The sequence below is a fragment of the Podarcis melisellensis genome, assembly GCF_964234715.1.
Source record: "Podarcis melisellensis genome assembly, chromosome: 4".
Lineage (NCBI taxonomy): Eukaryota > Metazoa > Chordata > Lepidosauria > Squamata > Lacertidae > Podarcis > Podarcis melisellensis.
In genome coordinates, this window is record NC_138531.1 from 34,707,308 (window position 1) to 34,734,413 (window position 27,106).

At 41.3% G+C, this 27,106-nt stretch overlaps 1 protein-coding gene and 1 long non-coding RNA gene across 4 annotated transcripts in view; one reads left to right on the top strand and one right to left on the bottom strand.

Moving 5' to 3' along the window:
- The window catches only part of LOC309367971, a 370,139-nt gene that overhangs the window by 182,070 nt on the left and 160,963 nt on the right, over nucleotides 1–27,106 (top strand). The gene's annotated exons all lie outside the window — the stretch shown is intronic.
- ZBED1 (zinc finger BED-type containing 1) overlaps nucleotides 1–27,106 on the bottom strand; it is a 125,309-nt gene that overhangs the window by 5,421 nt on the left and 92,782 nt on the right. For 2 of the 3 annotated variants that reach the window (XM_081907587.1, XM_081907586.1), the window contains 3 exons: nucleotides 26,320–26,421; nucleotides 16,303–16,510; nucleotides 6,166–6,373 (listed from right to left, as the gene is read on the bottom strand). In XM_081907587.1, the coding sequence (XP_081763713.1) occupies nucleotides 6,166–6,373; nucleotides 16,303–16,510; nucleotides 26,320–26,421 (518 nt within the window). The remainder of the gene's footprint in view (nucleotides 1–6,165; nucleotides 6,374–16,302; nucleotides 16,511–26,319; nucleotides 26,422–27,106) is intronic. The other variant, XM_081907588.1, reaches the window with a different exon arrangement.

Genomic DNA, 27,106 nt, shown 5'->3' on the forward strand with positions numbered 1-27,106 from the left:
CCCCTCCCTTCTTCCATGGTGCTTCATTAAGAACTGTACTAATAAAGCAGCAGAAAATGGTTTAGATGTAAATTGCAGCATATTAAAAAGGTACTTTGGCTATATCTGCAAATAATAATAATAATAATGAAGGACACTCTATAGTGCCCTGTTTCCAGAAAATCTGCCCTGCTCCCACAGTTTTATGTTTTCTCTTCTCAGCATTCCATGGCCACTGAGCATGCTCAGTGTCAAGGACTGGCTGGATGCAGAAGAGTGGTGGGAGGTGCCAGCTGGGGAATCCCTAAAGGAAGAAGACTCAGAGCCAGGGGAGTGGTGCTGGGATGACGATGAGTGAATAGCAGTTGAAGACAAGGGGGAGGAGGAGGTGTCGGAAGCTGAAGAAGCAACAGGGTTTAGTGAGCAGGAAGAGTCTGTGGCAGAGAGTAGTTCAGAATCAGATGCAGAAGCGGAGGCTGGAGAGGAGTGGGGCTAAGAGGCAGTGATAAGTCAGGCTGGAAGGAGGGAGCCAAGCTGTCTCTCTCGCCTGCAGTGACCAGCTCTTCTTCCCCCTGGTATCCTCCGGTTTGCTCTGTCTCAGCACTAAATAGTGGTTTTCCTCTAAGGAAAGCAGTGTGACAAGAGGAAGTGTGGATGAGCTTTAAGCATTTAGAGAAATTCATAGGGCCTTAGTCTGATCAGCACCCTTTGAAAACAAAACTTATAACAGCTATTTGCTTTTCTTTAATTGTACAATAACTTTGATGAATGAATGAAAGATGGCTGACCTTTTGGTTTTTAAACATGCACTCACTAAGAGGATTACAATTGTTTGTGAACTTTGCAAAGCCTTAGGCCTGGAACACAGATGGAGGAAAATAAAATTAAGTTAATTTTTATTCAAACTGAACAGGCTGCATCACTCAGTGAGATAAATTGCTTTAATTATTTCTCGCTTGCTAAACCTGTGCTCTCATCACTTCAAGTAAGTTGTACATTGGCTGTTTTAAACAATCAGCTCAAGTGAGGGTGAAAGGAAGGTCCTAAAAACACTGAGAAGAAAAGAAAAATATTAAAAACCTAGACAAGAATGATGCATTTCCATAGTGCTGTTGTGACAAAAAGCACTTAAGGCTAATGAGAGAGATGTTTGTTATTTGACTTGTATTGTGTAGGTACTTAAGAGTAAAATTGAAGAACATGTGGCAATTCAGATTTCTGTTTCAGAATATTTTTAAAAATAACATTTTTCTGCTTCATTGTATTTCATTGCTTAATCAAAATAGGAGCAACCACCATTAATTTGCAGCTCTGTTACTAAGAACGCATGCCTTCTAGACAATATTTCCAGCATGTGTGGCATGTGTGTAGATCTATGAAGCCACACTTCTGACACCAGTGTTGCTGCTCCTTGCCTAGAACGGGCTGACGGCAGGACAGAGCAGGGCAGTGGCAAGGTGGCTTGTTGGATCAGTGGCACAAGCACTGTTGCTAATCCATGCACTGCTTCATCCATGTAGTCTTAACCTCCTTGCTGACTTTCCCTTCCCTTCCCAGTCCAGGTAAGTAGTGAAGAAGGAGTGAGGAGGGCGGCTCTGCCTTGTCCTACACACTGCTACTGAATACGGATAGGTAGCCGTGTTGGTCTTCAGATACAAAGAAGAAGTGTGCATGCACACGAAAGCTCATACCAAGAACTAACTTAGTTGGTCTTTAAGGTGCTACAGGAAGGATTTTTTTTTGTTTTGACTGCTACTGAATATTACTAATTTTAGGAGAAAGCCACTAATTAAGGCCATGTATGGCACCATAAAGCAATGGAAGCCTATTATTTCAGACACAAGAATTCCAGCACGCTCTTTGTTTTGAGATCAGTAAACACTAATCTATACACATTCCATGGTACAGATTTTTAAACTGGCTCAAGTGATGCAAACAAGTTAACTGGGCTTTAATTGATCCAGAGAAGGAACAATGCAAGAGGTGGGGGAAACCAAGTGAAAGCAAGCAAAAAGAAACGGAGGAAAAGGGTGATTTATGAGTCTAGCACATTGCAAGTCTTATGACTCTTCCTTCAGGGCAACTATAAAAGCAAAATTTATGTACAATCCATTTAACAATTCATTAATGAGACAATTGTAAAAACACTTCTCTTGCAGTGCAAACCTACACGTTTTCTCGTAAGTTAGCCCTACATCGAGCTCTGCAGCCTTAAAAATAGAGGTGCCTCATGAAAACAAACAAAGAACAACAACAACAATACGGTCGTACCTTGGAAGTCAAATGGAATCCGTTCCAGAAGTCTGTTCGACTTCCAAAACATCTGAAAACCAAACTGTGGCTTCTGATTGGCTGCAGGAAATTCCTGCAGCCAATCAGAAGCCACAGAAGACGTTCGGGTTCCAAAAGAACGTTCACAAACCGGAACAATCACTTCTGGGTTTGAGGCATTTGGAAGCCAAAACGTCCGAGTTCCAGGGCATTCGGGATCCAAGTTACGACTGTATATGAAGTAGTTCAGGCTGTAGGACAAATGAAGCAATTTTAAGTGTATTCAGATATTCCATATCAAGTTTTCTGTGGTGTGTGTCCTTCATCTAATATATTAACGTAGGTAAATCACAAGCAACATCATTGGAACAGGGTAAGGGGGAGATGGAGCTATACATGAGAATCAATACATTTGGACAACTGTTATTCTCGAGAGCTTGTCTCTGTGTTTGCAGAAGGCACAGAGGTGATCTATAGCCCAACATGTTTATGCAGAAGGAAGTCCCACTGTGCTCAGTTAGCCTTACTGTAGGTTCAAAAGGCCTTCCTCAGAGGCAGCCTTACAGTGTGATCCTATACCTGACTAATCAGAAGTCCTGTTGACTTCAAGTGAGCATAGGACAGCAGTCTTAATTAGCTGGAAAGTACTTCCTCCATTATCTTCTTTGAACAAGAGCCAGGGCTTTTATTCAAAACCATGACCACTTCTGGAATTATTTTTTTGCTCGTCCATTTCTAATGATTTTTTAGAAAACCACCCAGCCTTGGGAAGAGACCTGTTGACACCTTGCAGAATACTTGAAATATAAACATAAGACTGCATTTTTTAACAACGGCTGGCCCTCCCCCCACCAATGTATTATTTTAATGCCTCTGTGGAATTTTACAACATGGAGGATGCAGCAGAAAGGACCACACATGCTCCCACTTCCCTGTCCATCTTTAAAAATGCTGTCTTAAAGGAAAGACTGCTGGTGTCTTTCACATCCTGGGACTATAATTTCTATCGTTAAAGAATCGCTAGAAGGTCCCCCTCCCAACCCCACCCTGGGGTGTTGGAATGAAGGCTAGTTAATTGCTTGTCAGAAGTGCCATAGCCCCTGCCCTCTTTTTGACTTGGAAGAGTATTAACTGGAAGATAATTGCAACGTTTCTTGTCTACTGCTTGCACTTTGCTGACAGTGACAAATAATAGGTAGAAGTGGAATTTTTTTGTAACCTGCCAAATTTCTCAAAGCATTGTCATTCTTCAGCGCATTGTCATTCTTCAGCGCAGTAACTACATGTGCGGTAAGATCCTCTCTCACACTTTCTCTCTTTTTTTTTTTTAAAAAAAGATGTTATTGGCAAGGAAGATCAGGATGATAGCTCACATTTCTATATGTAGTGGTACGGGCTACAAAAGTCCCTAATGGTGAGGTACATGGATCCTGGGTTAGAATGCTTTGAGCCAGCTTCTGGAAACTGCTATACAAAACAGTGCCCTGACTTTCAAAGGAAAATGCTTGGGATTAAAGGGAAGATGTCAAGGAGGCATCTGAAAGGACCACAGAGACAGGGATAGGATACACGTGTGGGAAGTCCACTTGGGGATGGAAAGGGGTTGTGTTTTGAGTCTGATAGGAAAGTGGATGGCAAACTGGAGGAGAGACAAGAAGCCACTTGAAGAGACCAGGAAGAAGCTGCTGAAGCAAGAAGGTGTATACAGGCCATTTGGATTTGGAACCCAAACCTGTGGCTGGAGGATCCTTAGTACATAATAAAAAAGTGGAAATCTCAGCTTAGGAGAGGGAGCAAATGTATCCCAGTACTCTCCTGTAAACATTTTTACTTCATGGAGAACTAAATGCTACATGTCTTCCACCAAGGTTGCTCTGCAATACCATAAGATGCAGTAAGCAAATGCACACATTTTCTTCTCAAGCACATTTCATCTCAGTGTCTCCTTCTAAATGAGAAGTTTACATGGGCCAAAATGGCTGGTAAAAAAAAAAAAGGGTGTGTGCCATAGTTGTTGTTTTTTGCCGGTGAAATGTTGCCTACTTGCCTAATTCCTTGGAGACTGAACCTCAGAGCATTACATAAAGATAGACTTTTCCAAAGAAAGAAAGAAAGAAAGAAAGAAAGAAAGAAAGAAAGAAAGAAAGAAAGAAAGAAAGAAAGAAAGAAAGAAAGAAAGAAAGAAGGCTACAGGCTGTTGACGGCAATGGAAAGGGAATGAGAGATTACAGCCAATGCTGGGCACTTTTAAGAAACCTATGTTTCAGTTCAGTGCAGCATTTACTTCCTGACAGTTCACATATGCACTGTGATTCAGCATTCTCATTGTTTTTGAATTTCAGCATGGATTTACATCAGAGGGCACATGCATAGATCAGTAATTCTGTGAAGGGTTAACAGATCAAAGCCGCCATTACAGCAGATCAGTGGCCAATTATTTCCCAGAGGGCTGCAACAGGACTCTCCAAAATCAGGCCAGGACATGGAGCTTATCTGACCAGAATAAAAGAAAAATACTTGAAAGCACAAAGGGCACAATTTACTTCAGCCTACTAGTATCATATTGACAGATTCCAATCTACTTGCTTATGGTGGGTCCAGGCTGAAGTTTTTTTTTTTTTTTTTTTTTGCATTAACTGCCACTGGAAGAATATGTCACTGGATGCAAATCACACTAGAAAAAAACAATCTATATTTAAGTCATAAAACAATTTTTTCCCCCTTCAGAAATGTTCCCCCCACCCCCTGGGTATATTGTCAATAATTCACTTTTTCTTTTAAGGTAGTATTTTTAAACAGTATTATCAGGTATTTCCAATGAATGGTTTTATTGTATTAAGAATTTGGTTTTATACACTATTTCAGATTATAAACACTTCACTATACTGGTTGTATATTCTTATCAAAGTTTTAAATCCACCTGCCAAGTGTGAACAATCTAGGCCCTAATCCAACATTAGGGAAAATTTTAGTGTAACACAACTTTATTTCAGTAAATTCTTTCAAATATATATGAAAGACAAACACATATTTCCCCTTTGTAACTATTTCTGCAATTTTATCTAAAAGTAGATGTGTAGCATCATGTTAACTGGGTGGTAGGAAACTAAGTTTTACCCAAAGTAGACCTACTGAAATTAATTGACCTATCTGAATCATGTTAATTAATTTGAATGGGTCTAAGTTGGAGTAAAACTTAGTTGACTACTACCCACTGAATTCAGACTACAGTCCTATTAACCTGTGAGTAAGCCATGCAGAACTTAGTGGAATTTACCTCTGAGGGTTTGACCAAAGGCCTTTGGAAAAGTCTGCCATGCTTTTCACATTGTGAGATACTGTACATGTCAGACTTATAAACTGTACAACAGTTTGTTATCCCAACCGTGCCCCTTCATTCTAAAATTCACAAAGGTGGGATTAAAGTAAGAACGTTGCACTAGTGCAAACAGCAGGGAGGTGGCACATGAAGAAGGGTCTCAGGAGATGATCTGATTTTGGGTAGGTTCATATGGAAAGAGGCAATCCTTGAGGCCTGTATTCAACCTTTCATGACAAAAGGGAGAATTGTCCCTGGAGCCTTATGTCACTGGAGTTGGAAGCTGCGCCTTGTGTGAAGCTATTGGCCAAAGATGTGTTGCCTGGGTGTGCAGCATCATGTGAGCGCCAAGTCTGACCTGGCAGGTCTGCGGCAAGTGTAAAACCAGCTGGGGACTAGCTGGTCTGCCAGCTGGCCACCTGTGTGCAATATTAACTTCCTAAGGCAGAGGTGCTTCTGATTCATGTTAGCAGCACAGGAAGAACACAACAAGAAGAGATGAAAAATTTGTGAGCCACTAGCAATACTGAATAGATCTTTAGCCATGCACAGGAGACCTCATCACGAAATGACACTCTGACAATACCCCCAGGTACCTTTAAGAGAAGCCAGCCTGTCATCCACTTGACCATTTTCGCTGCCCAGCAGACATTTTGGTAGAGATCAGTATTCACTACTCCGGGATCTACAACGTTAGCAGTCACGTGGCTCCCTTCTGCTGTCAGGAGATGTTGTAGTCGGTAGGCAAACAGAACAAGGGCAAGTTTGCTTTGGGCGTAGGCTCCGTGGGGTGAATACAAGCAACTACACGGGGTGGAGAAACACAGAAGCGAATTAATTCTCTGAAGGTAACTGTATGCTATAGGACACATGATTGGTTACAAGTTTTAATAAATTATAGAGAAGTGGATAAGAGAAGCAGCAATACGGCAAAATGGCCCTCAAATGGGCTTATCATCTCAAAACACATTCCTTGCAGTAGCCAAAGTGATTATTTCAGTAGATTTCATTGTGTCATTTATGGAAAGTGCTTTAGATAAACCTGCCTGTTAATATAAACTGTAGTGTTGGCACCCGACTGCTATTGTTCTCCCTTGGGAGAATTAAATTATGAATCTCAGAACACCATATGTGTGATTTCCTGTGACTTCCGGAAGTCTCTTATTACATTTATAGAGGTTAAAAATAGGCAGCCTCTGCTTCACAGATCTCAGAAGAAAGAACTGTTGCACTTACTGTATTAGCATTGAAAACTAAATATGGCTTGAATAAAATGGAAAACAAACATGAAAGTGTGAGACAAAGAGACTTCAGCATATGGAAAAGTTAACAGGACACAGTGTAAAATTACCTGCAAATTTTAACAGCCGCATATTAACAAAAAGATACATAGTACAGACACACTAGCAAGAAGCTCAAGTGCGCTTTTGTGATCACAGCCCATTCTCTCACTTGCACGATTAAAGCACAGGACTTGAACTTGGCTTCAATTCTCTCTAGATATGAAATGCTAATTCCTGTTCTGGGGTCAAATGGTAGAACTTTGGAGGTGGTGCAGGGGAAAATAGCTTCCCCCCAAACCTCTGGATCTCCTCTAACTCCTCTAACACTGTTCAGTTTCTGGCTGTACTACATTTTAAGGGTTACACCTTATTCCAGAACAGGACAAGACCTCCTGTTTCTGGCTGCAACAGCAGCTTAGGTTGTGCTCCAAATACAGTGGTACCTCAGGTTAAGAACTTAATTCGTTCTGGAGGTCCGTTCTTAACCTGAAACTGTTCTTAACCTGAGGTACCACTTTAGCTAATGGGGCCTTCTGCTGCCGCCGGAGCACGGTTTCTGTTCTCATCCTGAAGCAAAGTTCTTAACTCAAGGTACTATTTCTGGGTTAGCGGAGTCTGTAACCTAAAGCATCTGAAACCTGAAGCGTCTGTAACCCGAGGTACCACTTTACTGCAAATTCATGCTCAGTTGAGCACAAGATGGTATGCGCTGTGTGGAGAGAGAAAGAGAGAGGACAACATGAGCCTACCAAGGCCTATGCTTCAACCTCTGTTCCTTTTGTGCCATGTTCTTTTATTCATTTTTTTTTAAACTGCTGACAAATGCACTACACCTGAAGGGGAGAATGACGCATATTGATTGACACAAGGTTAGAATAATACGTCAAGTGGCTACTTGATGTCACTTCTAGGTTCCTGGAGGCCTTTTTTCACTCTACCCTGCCTTCTTGTTAGGGCTCATTCTTCAGAGACGCATAATTGTGCACAGCTCACAAAAGACAGCTATAATTAACCTCAATGTTGCCAGAAGCCAGGATTTCCTGGCTGCCACAAACCACTTGTATATTCTACACATCAAAAACCCTGGCACTTCCTTTCCCAATCTACCTCCCTCCAATTTCCAAGGTGTTAATCTGTCTAGGGGGCACAGCAGTATATTAAGAATGTACTCAGGCGTAGGCAGATTGCTAAATGTTTCAACAAAAGCACTGTTATTCTGCATATCCTAATGTGACTTCTAACAAAAGGCCGCATGTAAAATGCTGCAATACACCTTGGCTTCAGCACTTGATGTGGAAAACAGAAGCACTCTAGAACTCATAAAGCTTTCTTAATGATTTGTGCCTTATGTTTGTAAAACATCGCTGTTGTCTAAGCTAAGGAAAAGCCATAGATATATTCAGTCCTTTAGCTGGTAACCAGGTTTTTAGTTGCATGGAATGTGGAAATTATTTGCCTAATTTCTAGCATTATGCTCAGTGGCCAGTTTGCCATTATGTGCATTATTAAAAGTCATCCTTTTAGATTGAATATCTGGCCTATTAATTGAGAGAAGGTAGTCCTATCAAAGACATTATTATAAAATGGAAATTCCACACACAAAGATGATAATGCTAGCTTCCCAATTCCCATCACCATCTGTAAGCTGAAGAGCCTAAATGGGTAGAACCAGGCTTTTTGCTTGAAGGCATTGAGGATGGTAGACAGGTTAGAGCTGGAATGCTAATCTCTGTGTCCTCCCTGAGGTGGAATTTCCAATTTTCAAGGATGCCTGAATAAGACTGATCTTCCCGGCAGGATAGAGCTTCATGATTACATCAAGAGTCCAGTGCTCACAAGAAACTGCAGATTTTCAACAACTGGATTCAGTCCTGTGTGCAACTATAGATGACGACTTTCTATTGATTTAGGTAAGTTTTTCACACATTTTGCTGCAGAACTATCTATAAACTATGGTTGAAATACTAAATATGCTCATAAGCGGCGTCTTTTCCATTTATCATCCTCCTTTAGCTATTTTGCTTTTTTCCTTAAAACACAGTGGATGCTCTGAATCTTGATCTTTACATGCACATGAGTGTGTGTATATATGTATGGCTGACACACACACACAATATGAAAGACAACAGGGTGAAAGGGAGGCAGGCAGGCAGGCAGCACATGTCTCTGGCAACAAGTCTAGAGATATTAGCGTCTATATATGTTGCCAAGATTTCTCTAACAGTTGGTGAGCAGCCAGCAAACTAGTGTTTATTAAAGCTGTCTAGACACTTATTTCTAACCGGCAGCAGATATATAGGGCAAAAACACAGTCAAATATGAATCTTTTCTCCTTAAGAATAGTCTGCTGGAACATGCCAATGGCTCGTCTGTCCAGCATCCTGTTTTCACAGTGGCCAGCTACATTCCTGTGGGGAGCAGGCAAGTAGGACTTCAGCACAACAACACTCAGCCTACCTGGGATTTTCAGCAACTAATATTCAGAGACATCCTTCTATGGAATGAAGCCCTCAGCAGAAAGCTCTCCAAGCATACTGACTTTGTTTGCATACAATACTGAGACAGTGCTTCTCTAGCTTTTTTTTTTTTAACGCTGGAACCCTTCACTTTAAACAAAAATATAGCAGAATGCTTGCAGAAATATATACAGGGGGAATGGAGCTGATCATTGGAGGAGCCAGCCAGAGCTGCAACTTTTAGAAGCATCAACTCTTGAGACTTTGAAAAACTCTGCTGCTGATAGCCACTGATGGGAGAAGCCTTTGCTTTGCTTGTTATCCTTTAGGCTTTGGCTCTGACCAGAAAGAGTCCTTATCTCTGTCAGTGTTAGAGACAAACCATGAGTTGTAACAAAGGGTTTTCAGTCAAGATGGCGCTGATGTAAGATGCGCTTATCAGAGCTCCACAGATTCCTTTTTAGAATTCTTTTAAAACTCTGTTTTAACTGTAACACGGGGGCTGACTGCTGGCCACTTTTCCTCTTTTCTGCTGAGAGCAAGGTTGTTTACATGCTCCGATTATCCCCAGCGAGCAACACTGTAAAATGTTATGAAGCCAGCCTTGTAAATTACCCCAAAGAGCTAATCAGCCTCACAGCCGCCATTTTAACCTTCTGGTGACTACTTCTGTATGCTTCAATTTATTTATTTTTATGGCTTTTATCCTTTTAAAATTATGAAACTTTTAAAGTTTCTGTTCATACAACCCTTTGACCCCTTAAACTCTTTATGCAATAGAAACAAACTGTAGCAGCAGCACAGTAGGGTACTGAAGAGACAGTGTGGAAGGAACATTTTGATTTTTTGGGGGGGGGGCTTGTTCCTGTCCACCTTCTTTTCTTCTCTCACCATCAAGCTGCCCCTAAATTGGTCATAAATCAACTCACTGTTGACGAGACTGTGGACAACCTGGGAAACACAGCCTGGCTAACACTAGAAGTATGGCAGAAATGAGAAGAGCAAAAAGATGCAGGTGCTCTGAGAAGGATAATAATAATAATAATAATAATAATAATAATAATAATAATAATAATAATAATAATTTATTTATACCTCACCTATCTGGCCAGGCCTCCCCAGCCACTTTGTGCGGCTTCCAACAGAATATTAAAATACAGTAATGCATCAAACATTAAAAGCTTCCCTAAACAGGGCTGCCTTCAGATGATATAGGAAACTTGGACAACTATTTTTTTGCCTCGTAAAGAGCCTTCATTCCCAACACAGAATGTCTTTAACCCTCTGTATGTAGAAAGGGCTGCCCAGATACTTCCCAGATGAGGACAAAGCCAATACTCCCCTAGCGTCTGTCAGTGTTAAAAGAAGTAGCATTTTGAACCCTTGCTTGCAGGCTGCAGCTCAATGGAAGGTGCTAAGAGGGGGGCAAAGAATTCCCATTACAAGTGATTCAACTGCCAATTTAACCCAGTAGTGGTATGGTGTGGGCAGGGTGTTGCTTCCCGGGCTTCCCAATGCAGTGTGTTACTGCCAGCTACAAAGAGAAGGAGGGATAAGGCAATGGCAAAAGTAAGTTCCCTGCTGCCTCACACACACACACCCTTTCAGTAATGAACAACAAAGCACAGGGTTGGGAAGCCAGGTAATCAACACTGCCCTGCCCACACTGGCCACTACTGATTTAGCTCTTGGAAAGGAAGAAGAGGAAGGGTATTTAATCTCAATGGCTGCAACTCAGTGGAAATCACACACTGTGCATCCTTCTCCACCATTACATTATTTTTTTTTAATTGTGGAACCCCTTGCACTGCTTTGCAGAACCCCAGGGTTCCACAAAACACAGTCAGAGAAATGGGGCACAAATCATGGCTTTGTGCAAATAAGGAGGTGTGTGGGCTTCTGGAGAGGATGTTGTGGCCACGACGCTCCTCCTGTGGTCCTCCGTCTGCTTCACTGCTGTGCGCTAAGCCATGGTTTGAATCAGCATGTCACTGATGTGGTCTGCAACCCTCTCCTCATGGAAATACATCCCAGAGCAAGCAAAATAAAGGAAATCAAACAATCTGAAAAATCAAACCACAACAGTATTTCCATCAAAAACGTTTTTAGGCAAATCTTGCCTAGAAAATAGCATACAAAATGGATTGCCAGTGCATGGTATCTGTGCTTATTTTACCTGATAACTTAAAGTGGACCTGACTGAGAACTAGGGTCCAATACTCAAGACCAGTAATAAATGACGAAGGGCAGAAAAATCCCCTGTGTTTTAATTTTTACATGGAAAAATAAGTTAATCTGCAAATATATTACTGGGCAAGCCTAGCAGTTTCAACCACTTTAGCTTTGCTTACTAAATACACGTAAAATAAGCAAACTAAATTGGATAACTCTCAAAACCTGAAAATTCTCCAGTGAAAATTACCCAATACAAATTACCCTAAACTTCAAGGGAATATTGTTGCATTTCAAAATTCTATGGAAAACCCACATCACCGCGGGTAACAGTCAATAAATGTAATTTACAGTTATTGACTGGAAAACAAATGGAGGTTATCATAACTGTAAACACACATAATGTTTAAATGGACATTGACAGGAATGAATTCCATAGAACAAACAGGCTTATAGTATTCACTATTTGAATTTTCCAAAGATCTAAAACTTCTGAAATGAGGTATCCAAGAAACAAAGAAAGCTTCAGGAGCTTTAAAAAGGTCCTGCAGGGGCTCATTCAACATATTCATGTCTACTTTACTTAAGAATCATTTTAATGCAAAACCTCCTAATCTATCATGCTGCTATACTGAGAGCACCGCAATAAATATTCAGGCAAAAAGGTAAGTTCGGGATGAAATTACTGCCTAGCCTTCTGTTGCATATGTGGGCTGGAATCATTACAGCCATTTGTCTAAAGGCAATTTCACTTGTAACAATGGTAATCACGAGCAGTGGAAGACAAGAAAACAAGTGAGTTAGATTAATATTTAGTAATGTAATGGCTACTCTTAAAATACCTTATTGTGTTTACTGAAGATACTAACAAGTACTATAAGCAAATGCAGGTGCAATGCTCTATTTTGCAGTCAACATATAAGGAAAGAGCTGTTTAAACCACTTTTAATACAATATTTCACTAACAAAATGTGGGCCTCCTGTTTGTTCCAACTGCTCTCCAAGGGCTTTATAATGAGGATCTTAAGGAGATGCTGCTGCTTTCTGTTTTCCCCACAAAAGAGGGGGATATTTCAAAGATATGGAGGCCCAGAATGCAAATTAAAGTTCCTCTCTTGAAGTACTTTTGTAACAGGCAGGAAAAGACAGCTGCCCATTCAGGAGAAATTCTAGCTGGCATGATTATACCTACATTATGCTCTCTCGTGTCCACGCAATTTCAGAGGAGAACACAGAAGAAAGGCTATCGAAACACTGCATGCTAAAACGAGACTTTTGTTGAAATGTCATTTAAGAAATTTGCTAAGCCAAAACTCTTAAGGAGGAAACCAGAGCACCATTACAGGTTTCAGTAGTATGTGTTGCAAAGGGAATGGGGGAAGATGAGTCACAGCACTGTACAGAAACCTGTTCTAGAGATATATCCAAGATTAAATTGCTAAGAAGTTATGAATCTTAAAGGTATTTGTTGTGTTTACTTTTTGTTATCTTCCAAGACCCTGTAGGATGTCCCACCACCAAAACAAAAGAATTGCATTTCATTGGAATGCAGGACAGGGTGGTTTTTTTCCTGTGGCAGCAGCCTGCTATTCCTGAACACCCTCAGGTGAATAGGAAAGACGAAAACAATTCTTGGTCTACCTGTCCTGAAATGGTTTTTGATGTAAAAGCTTTAACGCTGCTCTTTGATTATTTTAAAAGTTGGTTTTGTGGTGCTTTGTTTTGCAAACCGTGGCTGCATACCCAGCATACAGTTAAAGAACCCCCCAGAGAATCCTGGAAACTGTAGTTTGTTGAAGGTATTGGAAACTCTGTGTGTGGGGATAAACTACAGTTCCCAAGATTTTTAAGCAGGGGGGAGAGAAATGAGCCTCCTTGGAAGCCATCTCAGGGTCAAAAGACAGTATAAAAATAAATACTTCTAAGTAACCAAAGCTGTAAGTGACCCAAAGGAATACTCACGAGTCCTGAAATACCAGGAGAAGAGGGAGTTCACTACCCTTCCACCCTCTCCAAATGGCACCCCTAAATTAAGCCTATGCATCTCTCACTGACACTGTGTGTAAGCAAGCCAGGATAAAAAAACCCCTGCTCCATATATCCAAGTGAGCTTTGGATTTGTACTTCTTAAAAAGCACCTTCTGATGAAGTATGCAAATACAGATCAGCAAAAGGCTTGTGAAACAGAATGAGTTCTCACAATGCAAGGATGTGCTATACAAAACCAAAGTTTAGCTGATGGTGGTGATTTTATTATTTATACCCTGCCCATCTGGCTGGGCTTCCCCAGCCACTCTGGGCGACTTACAGAATATATAAAACATAATAAAGCATCAAATATTAAAAACATCCCAATACAGATGTCTCCTAAAGGTTGCAGAGTTCTTTATCTCCTTGACATCTGGAGGGAGGGTGTTCCATGGGGAGGGTGCCACTACCGAGAAGGCGCTCTGCCTGGTTGAACCCTACACACTCACTGTGCACTTTTCAGCTGAAATGATTTCATACAGGTTCTCAGATATATTCAGATATTCCACCTGTAGGCCACTCTCTGCATTCCACAATATACCTAGGTTCATACTCTGTGACTTTCATAATCTGCCTTGGGTTACATTAGTAGAAACACAGAGGCTGTTCCATCAGGCTGCCATGGAAGAGAAGATGACAACATATGCATTCCATTCTTACACCTAAAAAGACATTACCCTGACATGACTTATTACCTCCTTTAATCCATCCAAGTTTGTCAGGATGCTGAATTTCAGTAAACACACAAGACGTAACTGGCTGTATGTTTAAATAAATAAAGTATACTATTCATTGTATTAAATTGTAGATTTTAACAGAAGTAGCTCATAAAGTTCAAGGAAAAAGCAGAAGACACAGTGGATCAGTTCATTCTCTAATCAGTTTATGCGTAAGGTCCATGTATGTGTAAGCGTCTATTCCACCTGTCTGTTCATAGAATCCAACAATCCACACGAAAGGTTGTTACAGTTCCACAGAATCCTTTCACAGAGTCTAAGACAAGGATTTCCGGAATATTAGCCTTGTTTTGCCGTCCTGGGCTTCATCAGTAGTACAAACTCATATATGATATCACAGGATCTTATAGCATAGTAGTAGCTGCTGTAAGCAGCAACTTTTACAGAGTAGAGTTATATGGACCAAGCCGGTTACATCTTGTGTGTTTATTGAATATGTTTAACGTAACCAGAGGTTTGTTGTTGTTTTGAGGATATTGAATTTAGCAACTAGTATCAGTCTCCAAAGTCACCCCATGCCAGTAAAGAAGACAACACAGTTCTAGCAATGCAAAAGGAATGGCTGGGTAGAAAAATGGCTTGGCAACAGGGTATATGGCACAGCTCTAAGCTCTGCATTTCCTGCATAATAAGCAGGGGCTGGGATTAGAGACCTATAAATTCCCTCTCCATGATTCTCCTAAAACAGAGGAAAGGAAGAACAGATTAACCCAATGAAAAGGGTTAAGGAGCAGGCAGGTGGGTGAACAGAAATCTGGCAACATTTAAATAGAATAAATGATATCCAACACATGCCAGAATGACTGCCAACTGGCAAGAGTATTGAAGGGGGATATTGCCAATTGGAGAGCAAAACTGATGAGAGAAACTGACAGTCAGTGAAGAAGTGCTAGACTCTGTGTAGGTTGGGAATCCAAACAGCCAGGAGCCTCTTGCTCAGAATTGTCTACTGACTGGTAGCAGCTGTCCAGGATTTCTGGCAGGGAACATTCCTGGAGTTGCCAGGAATTGAACCTGAGACCTTCTGCATGCAAAGCAGATGCTAGCCACTGAGCTGTGGCCCTTCTACAATGTTTTCCTCCCTACTTGCCTTTGCTGTCATCTGAAAACTGTGCAAGGGTAGCATCTTGGGCAACAGAGAACCTGGGAAATATTGAGGAGCAGAAAATTGTAGTTTCTTCTTTTGCATGGCTTGATGAATTTGGAATTTAGAGGACACTGCGAATCCCAGGCTCCCCAGAAGGAAATGATGGTCCTCAGCATGCCACAAGGGCATCATTGCCAGCTGTGGATAAGGACTTCTGCCTAGCAAACCCTCCCACACCTCCCCCTTTCCAGAGGTTAACTTGGAAGGTTGTCACACAATTAGAGAAAGGTTGATTTGTGTAATCAATAAATCAAACCTACTAAACCTGAATTAATTTGCATATAAGAAATCTTGTCCTAAAGAAAAAGTCATTTTGTGTGTGTTTTAGAGGATGAATTTATGGAATCATGGGGCTGGAAGGGACTTTGGACCCCTTATTCAGCACGGGTGCAACCCAGCATCCCTGAAAGGTGAAGAGCCCAGCCAACACCTTTGTGGAGGTATTACCCCCTGCGCACACACAAAACAGAATGGCCCTTAAGATGGTGGTTGCCATCTGGAGTCTTCATAAGTGTTTCTCTTAAAAATAATTATTTTGAATCATTTTTTATTTTAAAAAAATCTGATTCCTGATTAAGCAGGATAATGTTTCACCCAATTAAATACTGCAGCCCTCATATGTTATTACAGTGCATTCCAAGGTGTGTGTGTTGGAAGGAAGAATAGGCTGGTACTGGGAGCAAATGCTTTGATATGCAGAACCCAAAATTCATGCTCATAAAGGCAAGCGAATTTTCAAAGTTGTCCCATCCTGAATTCTCCCAAAACTCCTTGTAGGGAGGGAATGGGATACAAATATGAAATAAATAAGTCTGGATATACAAAGCAAATGAGCTAAATTCTGGAATTCTGGTTTCAATTTTTTGTAAACTCGAGGTACAGTGAAGTTTTTCATTTTATTTCAACATACCTGCTTTGCAGATCGTTAAGACGTAATTCTGCTACATAATGGGTAGCTGATGAGAGAGTGACAATTCGAGCATTGTGGCTGTGGGTTCCTGATTGCTTCAGTGTTTCCAAGAGAAGGTTAGTCAACAAGAAGTGTCCCATGTAGTTAATACCAAAGTGTTCCTCAAACCCATCCTCTGTTTTCCTTTCAGGCACCAGCATCACTGCAGCTGTGAAGTTTAAAAAGAAAAGAAAGAGTGCAGGTGAAGTTTGTGGTATACAGGAGCCTGCTTGTGGTGAATGGACCACTATATAGGCTGCTACACATCGTATATTTGAAAGCACATAATCCCCCCCAAAGAAACATGGAAACTGTAGCTTACCACTTACAAAACTATAATTCCCAACACCCTTAACAAACTACTTATTCATAAACATGAGATATTTAACACCACTACACAAAGGGTGGTATATAAATTTAATATATATATATATATTTTAAAAACTACCTGAATTCATCAATTTGTGTGTGTGTGTGTGTGTGTGTGTGTGTGTTTATATACATATATATAAGCTTATAAACTTCCAAGTACCTGCAAAAAATGAGCTCCTTCACAAAAATAATGGAATTCCAAGCAACTCCATTTCCAGAAGAAGATGAAATGAGGAAGTGCCATCATGCAAGTAATACTTATTCCCTGCTTTCTTCCACCTTGGACTCACCACCTTCAGGGACAGTTCATTCACATGACCAAAAACAAAGCCCAGGAAAAGCAGGTGTACTGAGCGAGTAGCAAAGTAGTTGCTTGATTGCTTTCTCACTACTGAGTTGTTTTTGCATTGCACAATGGATAAAGACCTTGTCCCACCTCATTTCTGCCTTGGGAACTGGCCCTGAGCTAGCTCAGCTCAAAGATTCCTAGAGGCGGCAAAAGCCTGCTTTGCCTCTACTGTACTGTATACATTTTGCACCCTTGGTTCATTCAGTCCTCTTGGCACAATAACTTTGGCTATTGTTTCTCTCTGACTTTATGCTGTAGACACATTCATCATGTTCTCCGACACCCCCACCCCCACCCAACAGTCTTTAGTCTCCAAAGAGATACAACTGCTTCCCCAAAAAAATATTTCCTGAAATGTATGTTTGTGCTATTTTAATCCTGCTGAGCACTAGAAGGAAATGAAGGAAATAAAGCAAACATACATACACAGAGACCTGCTTTCAGATAAAAGGAAAAGCCTTGGAAGAACAACTTCCCCTTTTTAAATTATTAACTACACAACATTCACCAGGCACTAAAAGTTGTAGACTATTGATTTTCTAGCATCCAAACATGTCCTCAGCTTTACTCATGGGTCCTAAAGGGGTGAACTTGAGCAACAAAAGCTGTTCTATTTTTCTACTGCCAATAACTGTGAAACTATTTGGTGCCAAGAGCATGGTGCACTTTCATCTTTTGCCCACTCTAAAAATTCTTTTGCTAAACTTTTCATAGGAGAGCTCTTACAAATCAACTACTTTTTGAATAGATTTCACTGCTAATTGCCTTTGGATTCCTAATGTTCCCTAGTGTCTGATAGCACATAGTAGCAAATTCAGGAACAAGGATTGGCAGCAGACAGAATGTTAGTGACACTTTTTTATTATTAAAAAAACCCAGCCCTCTCTGTTTTGATAGGACTGTCATTTATATGCAATTTACTAATTTAGTTTTGCGAGCTTGGTTTCAAAAGCCTTTGATTAAACAGACATCAATAGGAAAAGTAAAGCAGCAGCAAGCGCATTTATGAATAATCTGTACAGTGTGCGCCAATGCATATTTTGTTTAGCAATTTCTGATCTCCTATTAGCGTACATGCAAGTAGATATCAAGATGCTGAGGCAATCCATATAATTGCACATTAACTCTGACATTCAGCAAGATCCAGTCTGAATTATGTACTTGAATTAGCTCTGAATGAAGATGTCTTTTGGGAAGGAGGCAGGAATGGCTCAGCCAGGTCAAACACAGAAAAAAATTAACTGCAATAAACCAAGATTTCACTGAGACCCAGTGAAATGTAATGTAAAACCAAACCCTTACAGGAAAATTACAGTCATTTTGGTGATTTTCTGCTTCTGATTCTGCCACACTACTGCAAGCTAAACCATGGTTTGGCTTAGTGTTACATGTAAACCAGATGCTTGTGATTTGTCTCACAAGCTGTAGTTACCACGGTTTTTTCCTGCACACTGTTGTGGTCACACTTAGCCATGGTTTGGCTTTGGGTTTTGCATGAACTAGGCCATTAAACTCACACTCAAACCACCCTATGGTTTAGCTCAGATACACGGGTGATGTGTGGTGTCTTACAGAAGCATGAAAGGATGGCAAGAAAAATAATAGAGCTCCAACATCAGAGAGGAGAATGTTCCAGCTACTGAGGGAAAAAATGTTTGGAAAGCAACATTCTAGGATTCAAAATCTTAAACAAACTGGAAAAAATCTTCCCCTTATCTCTGATAAATTGTCCCTACTTTGCCTTATTCACAGATGCCTCATCCCCACACTTAAGGCCAAACTAATGTTAAGTTCCCAGTAGTGATGTATGGAAGTGAAAGCTGGACCATAAAGAAGGCTGATCGCCGAAGAATTGATGCTTTTGAATTATGGTGCTGGAGGAGACTCTTGAGAGTCCCATGGACTGCAAGAAGATCAAACCTATCCATTCTGAAGAAAATCAGCCCTGAGCGCTCACTGGAAGGACAGATCCTGAAGCTGAGACTCCAATACTTTGGCTACATCATGAGAAGAGAAGACTCCCTGGAAAAGACCCTGATATTGGGAAAGATGGAGGGCACAAGAAGGGGACGACAGAGGACGAGATGGTTGGACAGTGTCCTTGAAGCTACAAACATGAGTCTGACCAAACTGCGGGAGGCAGTGGAAGACAGAAGTGCCTGGCATGCTCTGGTCCACAGGGTCACGAAGAGTCGGACACGACTAAACAACGATGTTATGTGTGTTTTTGCAATAGGGTCAACGGTTTTTCTTTCTTTCTTCCAATGCAAATTACATTTTCAAAGGAGGGGGATTCTGTGTGTTCATGTATTACCACCCCCAGATTTGCCCTGGGTTAAGAGTTTAGCAAATCCACAGATTAACAGCCCATTCCTATGCATGTTTACTCTGTTATATCCCACTGTTTTTAATGGGGTTTGCTCCCAGGAAAGTAAACACAGAAAGGGAAACCTTATGATATATGAGGGAATCCACACTGGAGAGAGAGAGAGCATTTAAGTGCATGGAACATTGGAAAGCTTCAGCTGGAAACAATCTATACCAAGGGGGGAGGTGAATGAAGAGAAACAATGGAAGTGTGTAAAACCACCTACTTTCTTTGTTAAATAAAAAGTGATGTATGTGATACTGTTGAGGTTTTGCTTGGAAATGCAACAAGAAAAGCTCAGACTGGTTGCAAGATAGCTCTATGCATTTTGATACATGGAAGTATGTAAACTAAAATTGTTCCCTAATTGTAAGCTTTTATGTAAGCCACCTTGAGAGAGTTGGTTGCTCTGAAAGGCAGCCTTAAAATACTTCAGATAAAACAACAAACAAATAATAGTATAAATATTATCCACCCTGGTGAACCATAAAACATGGAATAGATCCTGTCAAACGTCAGTCCATGATTTCTAGAAGAGGGTGAAAGTTACTGAATAATACAACTAAGAATATAGTGGCCAAAAAGTCTAATGACATCCTGCTATGAAGTTCATATTTGCACTGAAAATAGTAACTTCCTTAATTAGTAGCTAAATCTTGGATAAAAATATTCAATCCAATACAAGCTGATGCCAACAAACTTTCTAGGGTTTACATTGTGTATGTGTCCATGACTTTAATTAAACGAATTTATGTATCCAGTCACTCGAACAATAAAGCCTGATTTTGAGACAAAGCAAACAAAGCTTAATTTCTGGAGAGGAAAAATTCAGTTCCAAGATCTGTGGGTTTTAAAAAAAATGTTTTACAACAATTGCCATTAACATAAATTAGCTGATAGGCCTAATTGTAGATATTTGTGGGTGGGTGGAAGAGGAAGAGAGATGGATTATGAGCAGCAATTTTTCATTCAAAGCAATCATATATCATCATGACAACAAGTAAATCTATTTCTCAGACAGAAGTTTGCAGTACAACTAGGCAACTAGATGGCAAAGGAAGGGCCCAAAGACAATATCTCTTCTGAATTTTTAAGTTTAATAATAGAAATTAACACAAAACAACAGCAATCCTAACCCCCCAAATCCTCTAGTTTGAGGGGATTAGGAAAGAGAAGAGGAGACTTCCTGCCTCCTACGAACTGTGCATCTGTAATGGAAGGGCTACAGTTAGTGGTTCTTTTGTCAGCAGTGGCCCATATTAAGCCCCAAAACAGAGTGTTCTAGGGACAGGACAGAGCAGGCTTCAAACCTAATGGATCCAAGGCCCTTACATTCATCCAAGGGGCTCCAGGTTCCACTGGCGGAGGAACAGGGGGACGGGGGAAGCGCACCACCGCCGGCACCATCGAGGAAGGGGGTACCATCACGCCGCCCCCCCGACACACTCCACACATCCCCCACACACCGGGCATCACACCCCCATGAGCGGCACACCACGCCCCCAGGACGCATGTCATGCCCCGGGATGCACGCCACACCCCTGGAATGTGTGCCAGCCACACCCCCATCTGCTCTCCGCCCCCAGTGCTGGAGCATGCAGCTTCACCACTGCCAGGATCACACCAGCCACCTATGTCAGACTGGAGATGGCACAACTAATTATCTTCAATTGGAATCAAGGCGGGTGGGATGAGAGAACTAAAGAACTAGAAAAAGATCCATGCATGGGGGAGGTTTAGTGTATCTTTCATCTTTGCAGGAAGCCGCCCAGAGTGGCTGGGGAAACCCAGCCAGATGGGCGGGGTACAAATAATAAATTATTATTATTAGGGGGGAGGATGCCCTTATAGAACCGCCTGCCTGTGCAGGCATATAAGTCAGTAAAGCTTTAGAGATGGTGGACAATCCACCATTTTGCACTCACCCCTACTAGTTACCCATTTAAGATTGCACTGTAAATTGTGCATGTAAGTCACCTAGATATGTTCTTCATTAGGTGAGAAATAAATTGAAGCCCTCAAAATGCCTGGGGGCGGGGGGAGACACCCCTAAAACTGTAAACTGGAAGAGGCCATACTTGGAAATGTTCATAGGTGTGCAATCTAACCCACATGACTATGTTCTGATCTGAGCATGTATGTCAGATACTAACCAGAAAAGTTTGCTCCAAACTGAAATCCTCCCCCATCCCTACTTGTAACACACAAAACGGCTGTTTGTGCATTTTATTAGCAACCCGACAGCAACTGTATGAAGTCCAACATATTAAAATGTTGAGCATCTGCCAGATCTGATGGGGGGGGGGAATGTTGATAGCCAAAGAATTCTCACAATGTTAATGCAAATGTTGTGCAAGAGTCATGGCCTGCCACCTAGCAAGGTTCCCCCACCTTGGGCTAATAGTCCTTTTCAGGTGTTCTTAATTTCCATCTATGAAGATTGTGCAGTGTTCATGACCGCAGAGAGGATTGCAAGTACAGTCAGTCTAATGCATTTACAACCACCCTTCAGACCATTCAACTCAACCTGGAAATGTTGCAAAGGGAGCCCAGCATGTGAAGTCATGCAACCCTCCACAGCTACAAATATGGAATTTATATGTACATACACCAGAAAATTGCAAAGTGAAAAACAGAAGCAGAGTTATGTCCTTGAAAAGTCTGGCAGAGTAAAATGCTGAGAATCTTGGGGGAATGCACTTAACATCTCTCAGCAGAGCAGTATTGATTTGATTTGATTTTTAGCCCCACACAAGGATTTCCTAACCGGGGCAACGGAGGAGGAATGTTGTCCTTTTCCATGCTTATAGCAGCAAGACCTTTGGCAACAGACTACTTTGCTTGCCTATTCACCCATCCTTTAAAAAATGAAAAGAAAAAAGTTTATATATTGCTATTTTCCATTCAGCTACGTTTTAATATTTGTTTTGTGCAATACCTTGCATTAAATAAGTAAGAAAGGGAGTCTGAAGTTTCAAAAAATAAATAAAAGGGCTCACAGTATGCATACATTTCCAACGCAGTCTGCAGCTCTTTTTCTTTTGGCACTATTAAATCACCATGTTCTCTCCTTTGGTACCTTAATGGCGGTAATGGCAACTGAGCTTAGGAGCAGTACTTGTGCTAATTTACTTATTAAGTCAAGGAGAAATAAAATACATTTTCTCCTGTCATTCATGGTGAAATAAAAAACCAAGTTGTTGTTTTTTAACCTAAATTAACAATTTATTATGCACTTTTTTTTTTACACATTTGCTTTGAAAATGTAACCAGTGCACATGAACATTGTGCATTGTGAAGAATGGTGCCTGCGAAGCAAAATGAAAGCCTAAAAAGGGAAGACTTGACCTTTCTGTGAAACTGCACATTTTGCCTGACATATTTTGTCATGAGAACATTAATTTAAAGTGTGCTCAAGAAATCTTCAGGTCCTCGGTTAAACTAAATGGAACAGACATGGAGATATAGGAACCTACATCCCTGCCCTTAAATCAACCCATCATGCTTGCAAATATTCATGTCTTGTGTGGCATTTACAAGAAATTCTGCAGAAGTTGAGAACATCATTGCCTAGGAGCTTATTCACATGAACAGGCTTTTCCCACTGAAGCCAAGCTAATGAATCATGATCCCCACCCCCACCCCACCCCCGTGCCATGATAATTGCAGCTGCCAGTTCAGCCATTATTGGATTAATCTGTATGCAATTTATTTTTGCCCGTATGTTTTTGCCCAAATTAGTCCTTCTGGGGATTAAAATTATTCTGGTTTTCATCAGCATTCTATCAAATTAACTCACAGCATATCAACCCCCCCCAAAAAAACATCTAGCTGAAATAATGACCATATTTTAGTTATTAAAATAAAACAAAAGGGAATATTTCTTCTAAAAAAGGTGGTCTGTAATGAGACAATTGATCATCTGTGAGAACAGGATGCTGGACTAGATGGGCCATTGGCCTGATCCAGCAGGCTATTCTTATACAGTAGAACCTTGGAAACCAAACAGAATCCGTTCCAGAAGTCTGTTCGACTTCCAAAACATTTGAAACCAAGGCACGGCTTCCGATTGGCTGCAGGAAGCTCCTGCGGCCAATCAGAAGCCACAGAAGCTGCACTGGATGTTTGGGTTCCAAAAGAACATTTGCAAACTGGTACACTCAGTCCAGGTTTGTGGCATTCGGGAGCCAAGACGTTTGACGCGCAAGGAGTTCATCAACCAGGGAGATGGAGTGCTTAGTGTTACATGCTACTAGTTATTAAGTCTATGCTTTTTTAAAAAAAATGTATTTAATGGAAGAGAAAGGACTGGCCTAGACTTACTCTACCAGTGATACAAAATGAAAATGGAATGCATCTTAAACTGATGCCAAAGACAGAAAATGCTACATGATTCCTGAAGGATTACGTTAAAGATCCCGCCACAACTGAACAATTTTATCAGAAGCCCAGTGAATAACTTTCATGTGGCATAGAATCTCATCTCCTACCAACAAGGCAACTTACTTACGTTCAGTGGTGGCAATAGGACATGAATTTCATTACTGACACTATTTGAGGAGTGGAAACACTGGCAAGCCTTTGAAACGTTTGGCTTTCCTCCTTTTTCCTTTTTATTCTATTGAACCCGATTCCCTTTTCCAGAAAACAAGCCAGACACCCAACTACATAAAAGTCAGACTGAATCAAAACTTATTTCAATTCTTCACCCTCTCTTTTCTTTTGTTAAATTCTCCCAAGGGAGCTTCATGGTTTAAACTTGACAGACAGTCACTTATCCTCCTCCTTCCCTCCTCAGCCAGAATTGGATCTATTGTTTGGTAGGCAAACGAAAAGAAGAAAATAATCCATGTGCCCAGCTGAAGCTCATTCCTTTAAGCTCTCCTGTTCCCCTACTGCTACCTGGGTGCTTATATGAATTACTTATAACTTTTTCACCCCAGCTTCTACCAACTCAGGAAGCCCATTCCTTTTCCTGGGGAGCATTTTCTGTCCCTTGCTATTCCCATTTATATATATATATATATATATATATATATATATATATATATATGCAGGTTTTGGTGTCCTCGGGTGTCTTCCCGTGTAAAAGTTGGGGTGTCTAGGCGACGTTTCGACGAGGTCTCACTCGTCATCTTCAGGCTGGTGCTTTCGGCTTCTTGTTACTGGAACAGAGCAGGATCTCAGTGTTTGAGTTCCTATAAATACTGTTGAGGGGGTGTGGTGTATAGCCTCCAATGTTCTGGGCAGAGAGGAAGTTCCCAGGCTAGTGTGCCTTTTCTTCTTTTGTTCCTTAATTACTTGAGGGATATCTTGAGTGATTTCTTGAGTGATATCCTGAGTACCACTTAGGTGGGTCATTAGGTGTGGATTAGTTGCTAAAGTCTTTGTGTCTTGACCTCTTGAACTTTGTGAAGAGTTTTTCTGAGAAGATGGCTGTACTGCACTTAGTTGTGCTCTGGCTTGGCTTCGTGTATAGGGGCGAGCTGTGGTTTTGTGGCCTGTGTCAGCCAGATCTGTGTAGGGATTGCAGGGGGGTGCAGCATCCGGAGGTGCCACCATGGTTTGGCTACTGGATGGTGTCTGTAATTTATCTGTGGAGAGGGTCTGGGTTTGGGTCTGGTGTGGTTGATTGGTGATGGCGTTCTGTGTGCCTCTGGATCTGGTGTCAGTTTTTGTGGGGAGGGCTAATTTCCAGATGTCTGGCAAGCGGGATGTGTCGTCACGCTTGTTCATGTTGTGAGGGTGTTTCTCTATCTCGATGGCTTCCATGATTATTCTCTTGTGGTGATGTTCCATGTTAAAGAGCAATTTGGAATCAGCAAAATTAATTTCGTGTCCTGTTTCTTTCATGTGTTGGAAAAGAGAGGAAGTTTTTTCTTCTTTTTTGACGGCATTCTTGTGTTCTGCGATACGTGCATTTATTCGTCTGTTTGTTTGTCCAATGTACGTGGCTGGGCAGACTTTGCAGGGTATTTCATAGACCCCTTGGTTTTCCAACTGGATTTTATCTTTGGGGTTTCTGAGGATATTGGCTATTTTTTGGTTGGTGCAAAAGGCTGTTTTGATATTGTGTTTATGGAGGATTTTGCTAATTTTATCTGTAGTGCCCTTGATATAAGGAAGGAGGGCCATGCCATTGTTTTCTTCTGTGTCTTGGTTTTTGGGGGGTGTTTCTTTTTGGATTAGCTTCGTAACCCTGTTTTGCTGGTATCCATTGGCAATTAACACATTTGAGAGATTCTGTAACTCAGTTGTCAAGTGGTCTTTGTCAGCCAGGCGTTTGGTTATATATTATATATATATAATGGCAGCATTCATTTCCCAAAATAAATTATCAGCAGATCTGGGTGAACCTCTAGGTCTACAGTAGTACTAGAAGTCTTAAGGGGAATCCCTTTTCTCAAACCCCACGTTCTAGCCCTGTTAGGACTGGGCATGCTCAGTAGGCAAGGAACGCTGAATGGTTGCTCATCCCTTGATTGTTATGGTGGTTCTTTACTGTATCCTCTTGGCTTATGGTGTGCTTGGACTGATGTTTCGGACTGCAAGTCCCATAATCCCTGAGCATTGGTCATGCTGGCTGAGGCTTTGTAGTCCAAAGCATGAACATAGGAAGGCTGCCAGAGAATATAAAGACAATTTGATACTGGATGCTTCCTAACTATTCCTGATACCAAGTTAGCCCTTTTCCACTGCTGTTGCACATCAGGTTCTTGCACAAACGATTCCTTTAGCTTAGAAGTCAGGGGACAAAATTCTCAGGTTCAAGAACTTTGTGCCCACTGACACAGTTCTTTTGCTAAGTGAAGGGAGTAAAATATACAACAATGCTATGGATCCCAATAGGGGAGCACTCATCCAAAAAGCAACTTTTAAGAAAACTTACCATTATTGATCAGGACATGAAGTGGGTAATTCTTTGCTTTAAATGCTTGCACAAATTGATGTATGGACTTCATGGAAGCCAAATCACAGTATAAAAACTCCACTGAAAGAGGGAAAAGAAAAACAATGTCCAAATCAATTAAGTGAAAAACAAAAGTATTCATACTGGGTTTGAGAGCCTGCAACTTGACCTTTAAGTTATTTGTAGAACAGCAGTGTTTCCACACAATCTACTAACAATATAACATGAGAAACATATTTTTTATATTTGTGTTCCACTTTTTGTTTTAGGAGTCTGGACAGACTTTTTTAAAAAAGGTTTTTCTTTAATGAATCATTTAAGGAAAAATCCAATAGCTCACTTTGCACCAGGACATTTTGTTAATTTACTGTATTTTTCCGTGTATTGGACGAGGTTTTTTGACTAAAAAAATCACGTCAAAAAACTGGGGTTGTCCAATACATGGATAGTGGCATGGGGGCGGGGAGAAGCGGTGTGCCGCCAGCCAACTCATTGGCGGGAGCATGGCTTCACCCGATGCCACAGTGAGCGAGGAGCAATCTGGGGGGTGTTTCCTGCCTGGAGCTACGTGGGGGGGGGGAGGAGTAGTTGTGCACCACCAGCCAGCTTGTTGGCGAGAGCACAACTTCCCCCATTGCCACTGTGCATGGCGGGTGCTCCCTGGGTTGTTTCCTGCGCGGCGGCATTGGAGCACAATGGCTGGCGGGAGCGCAAATTCCTCTGATGGTGCTGCGCGCGAAAAATGATCTAGGAAGTGTTTCCTGCC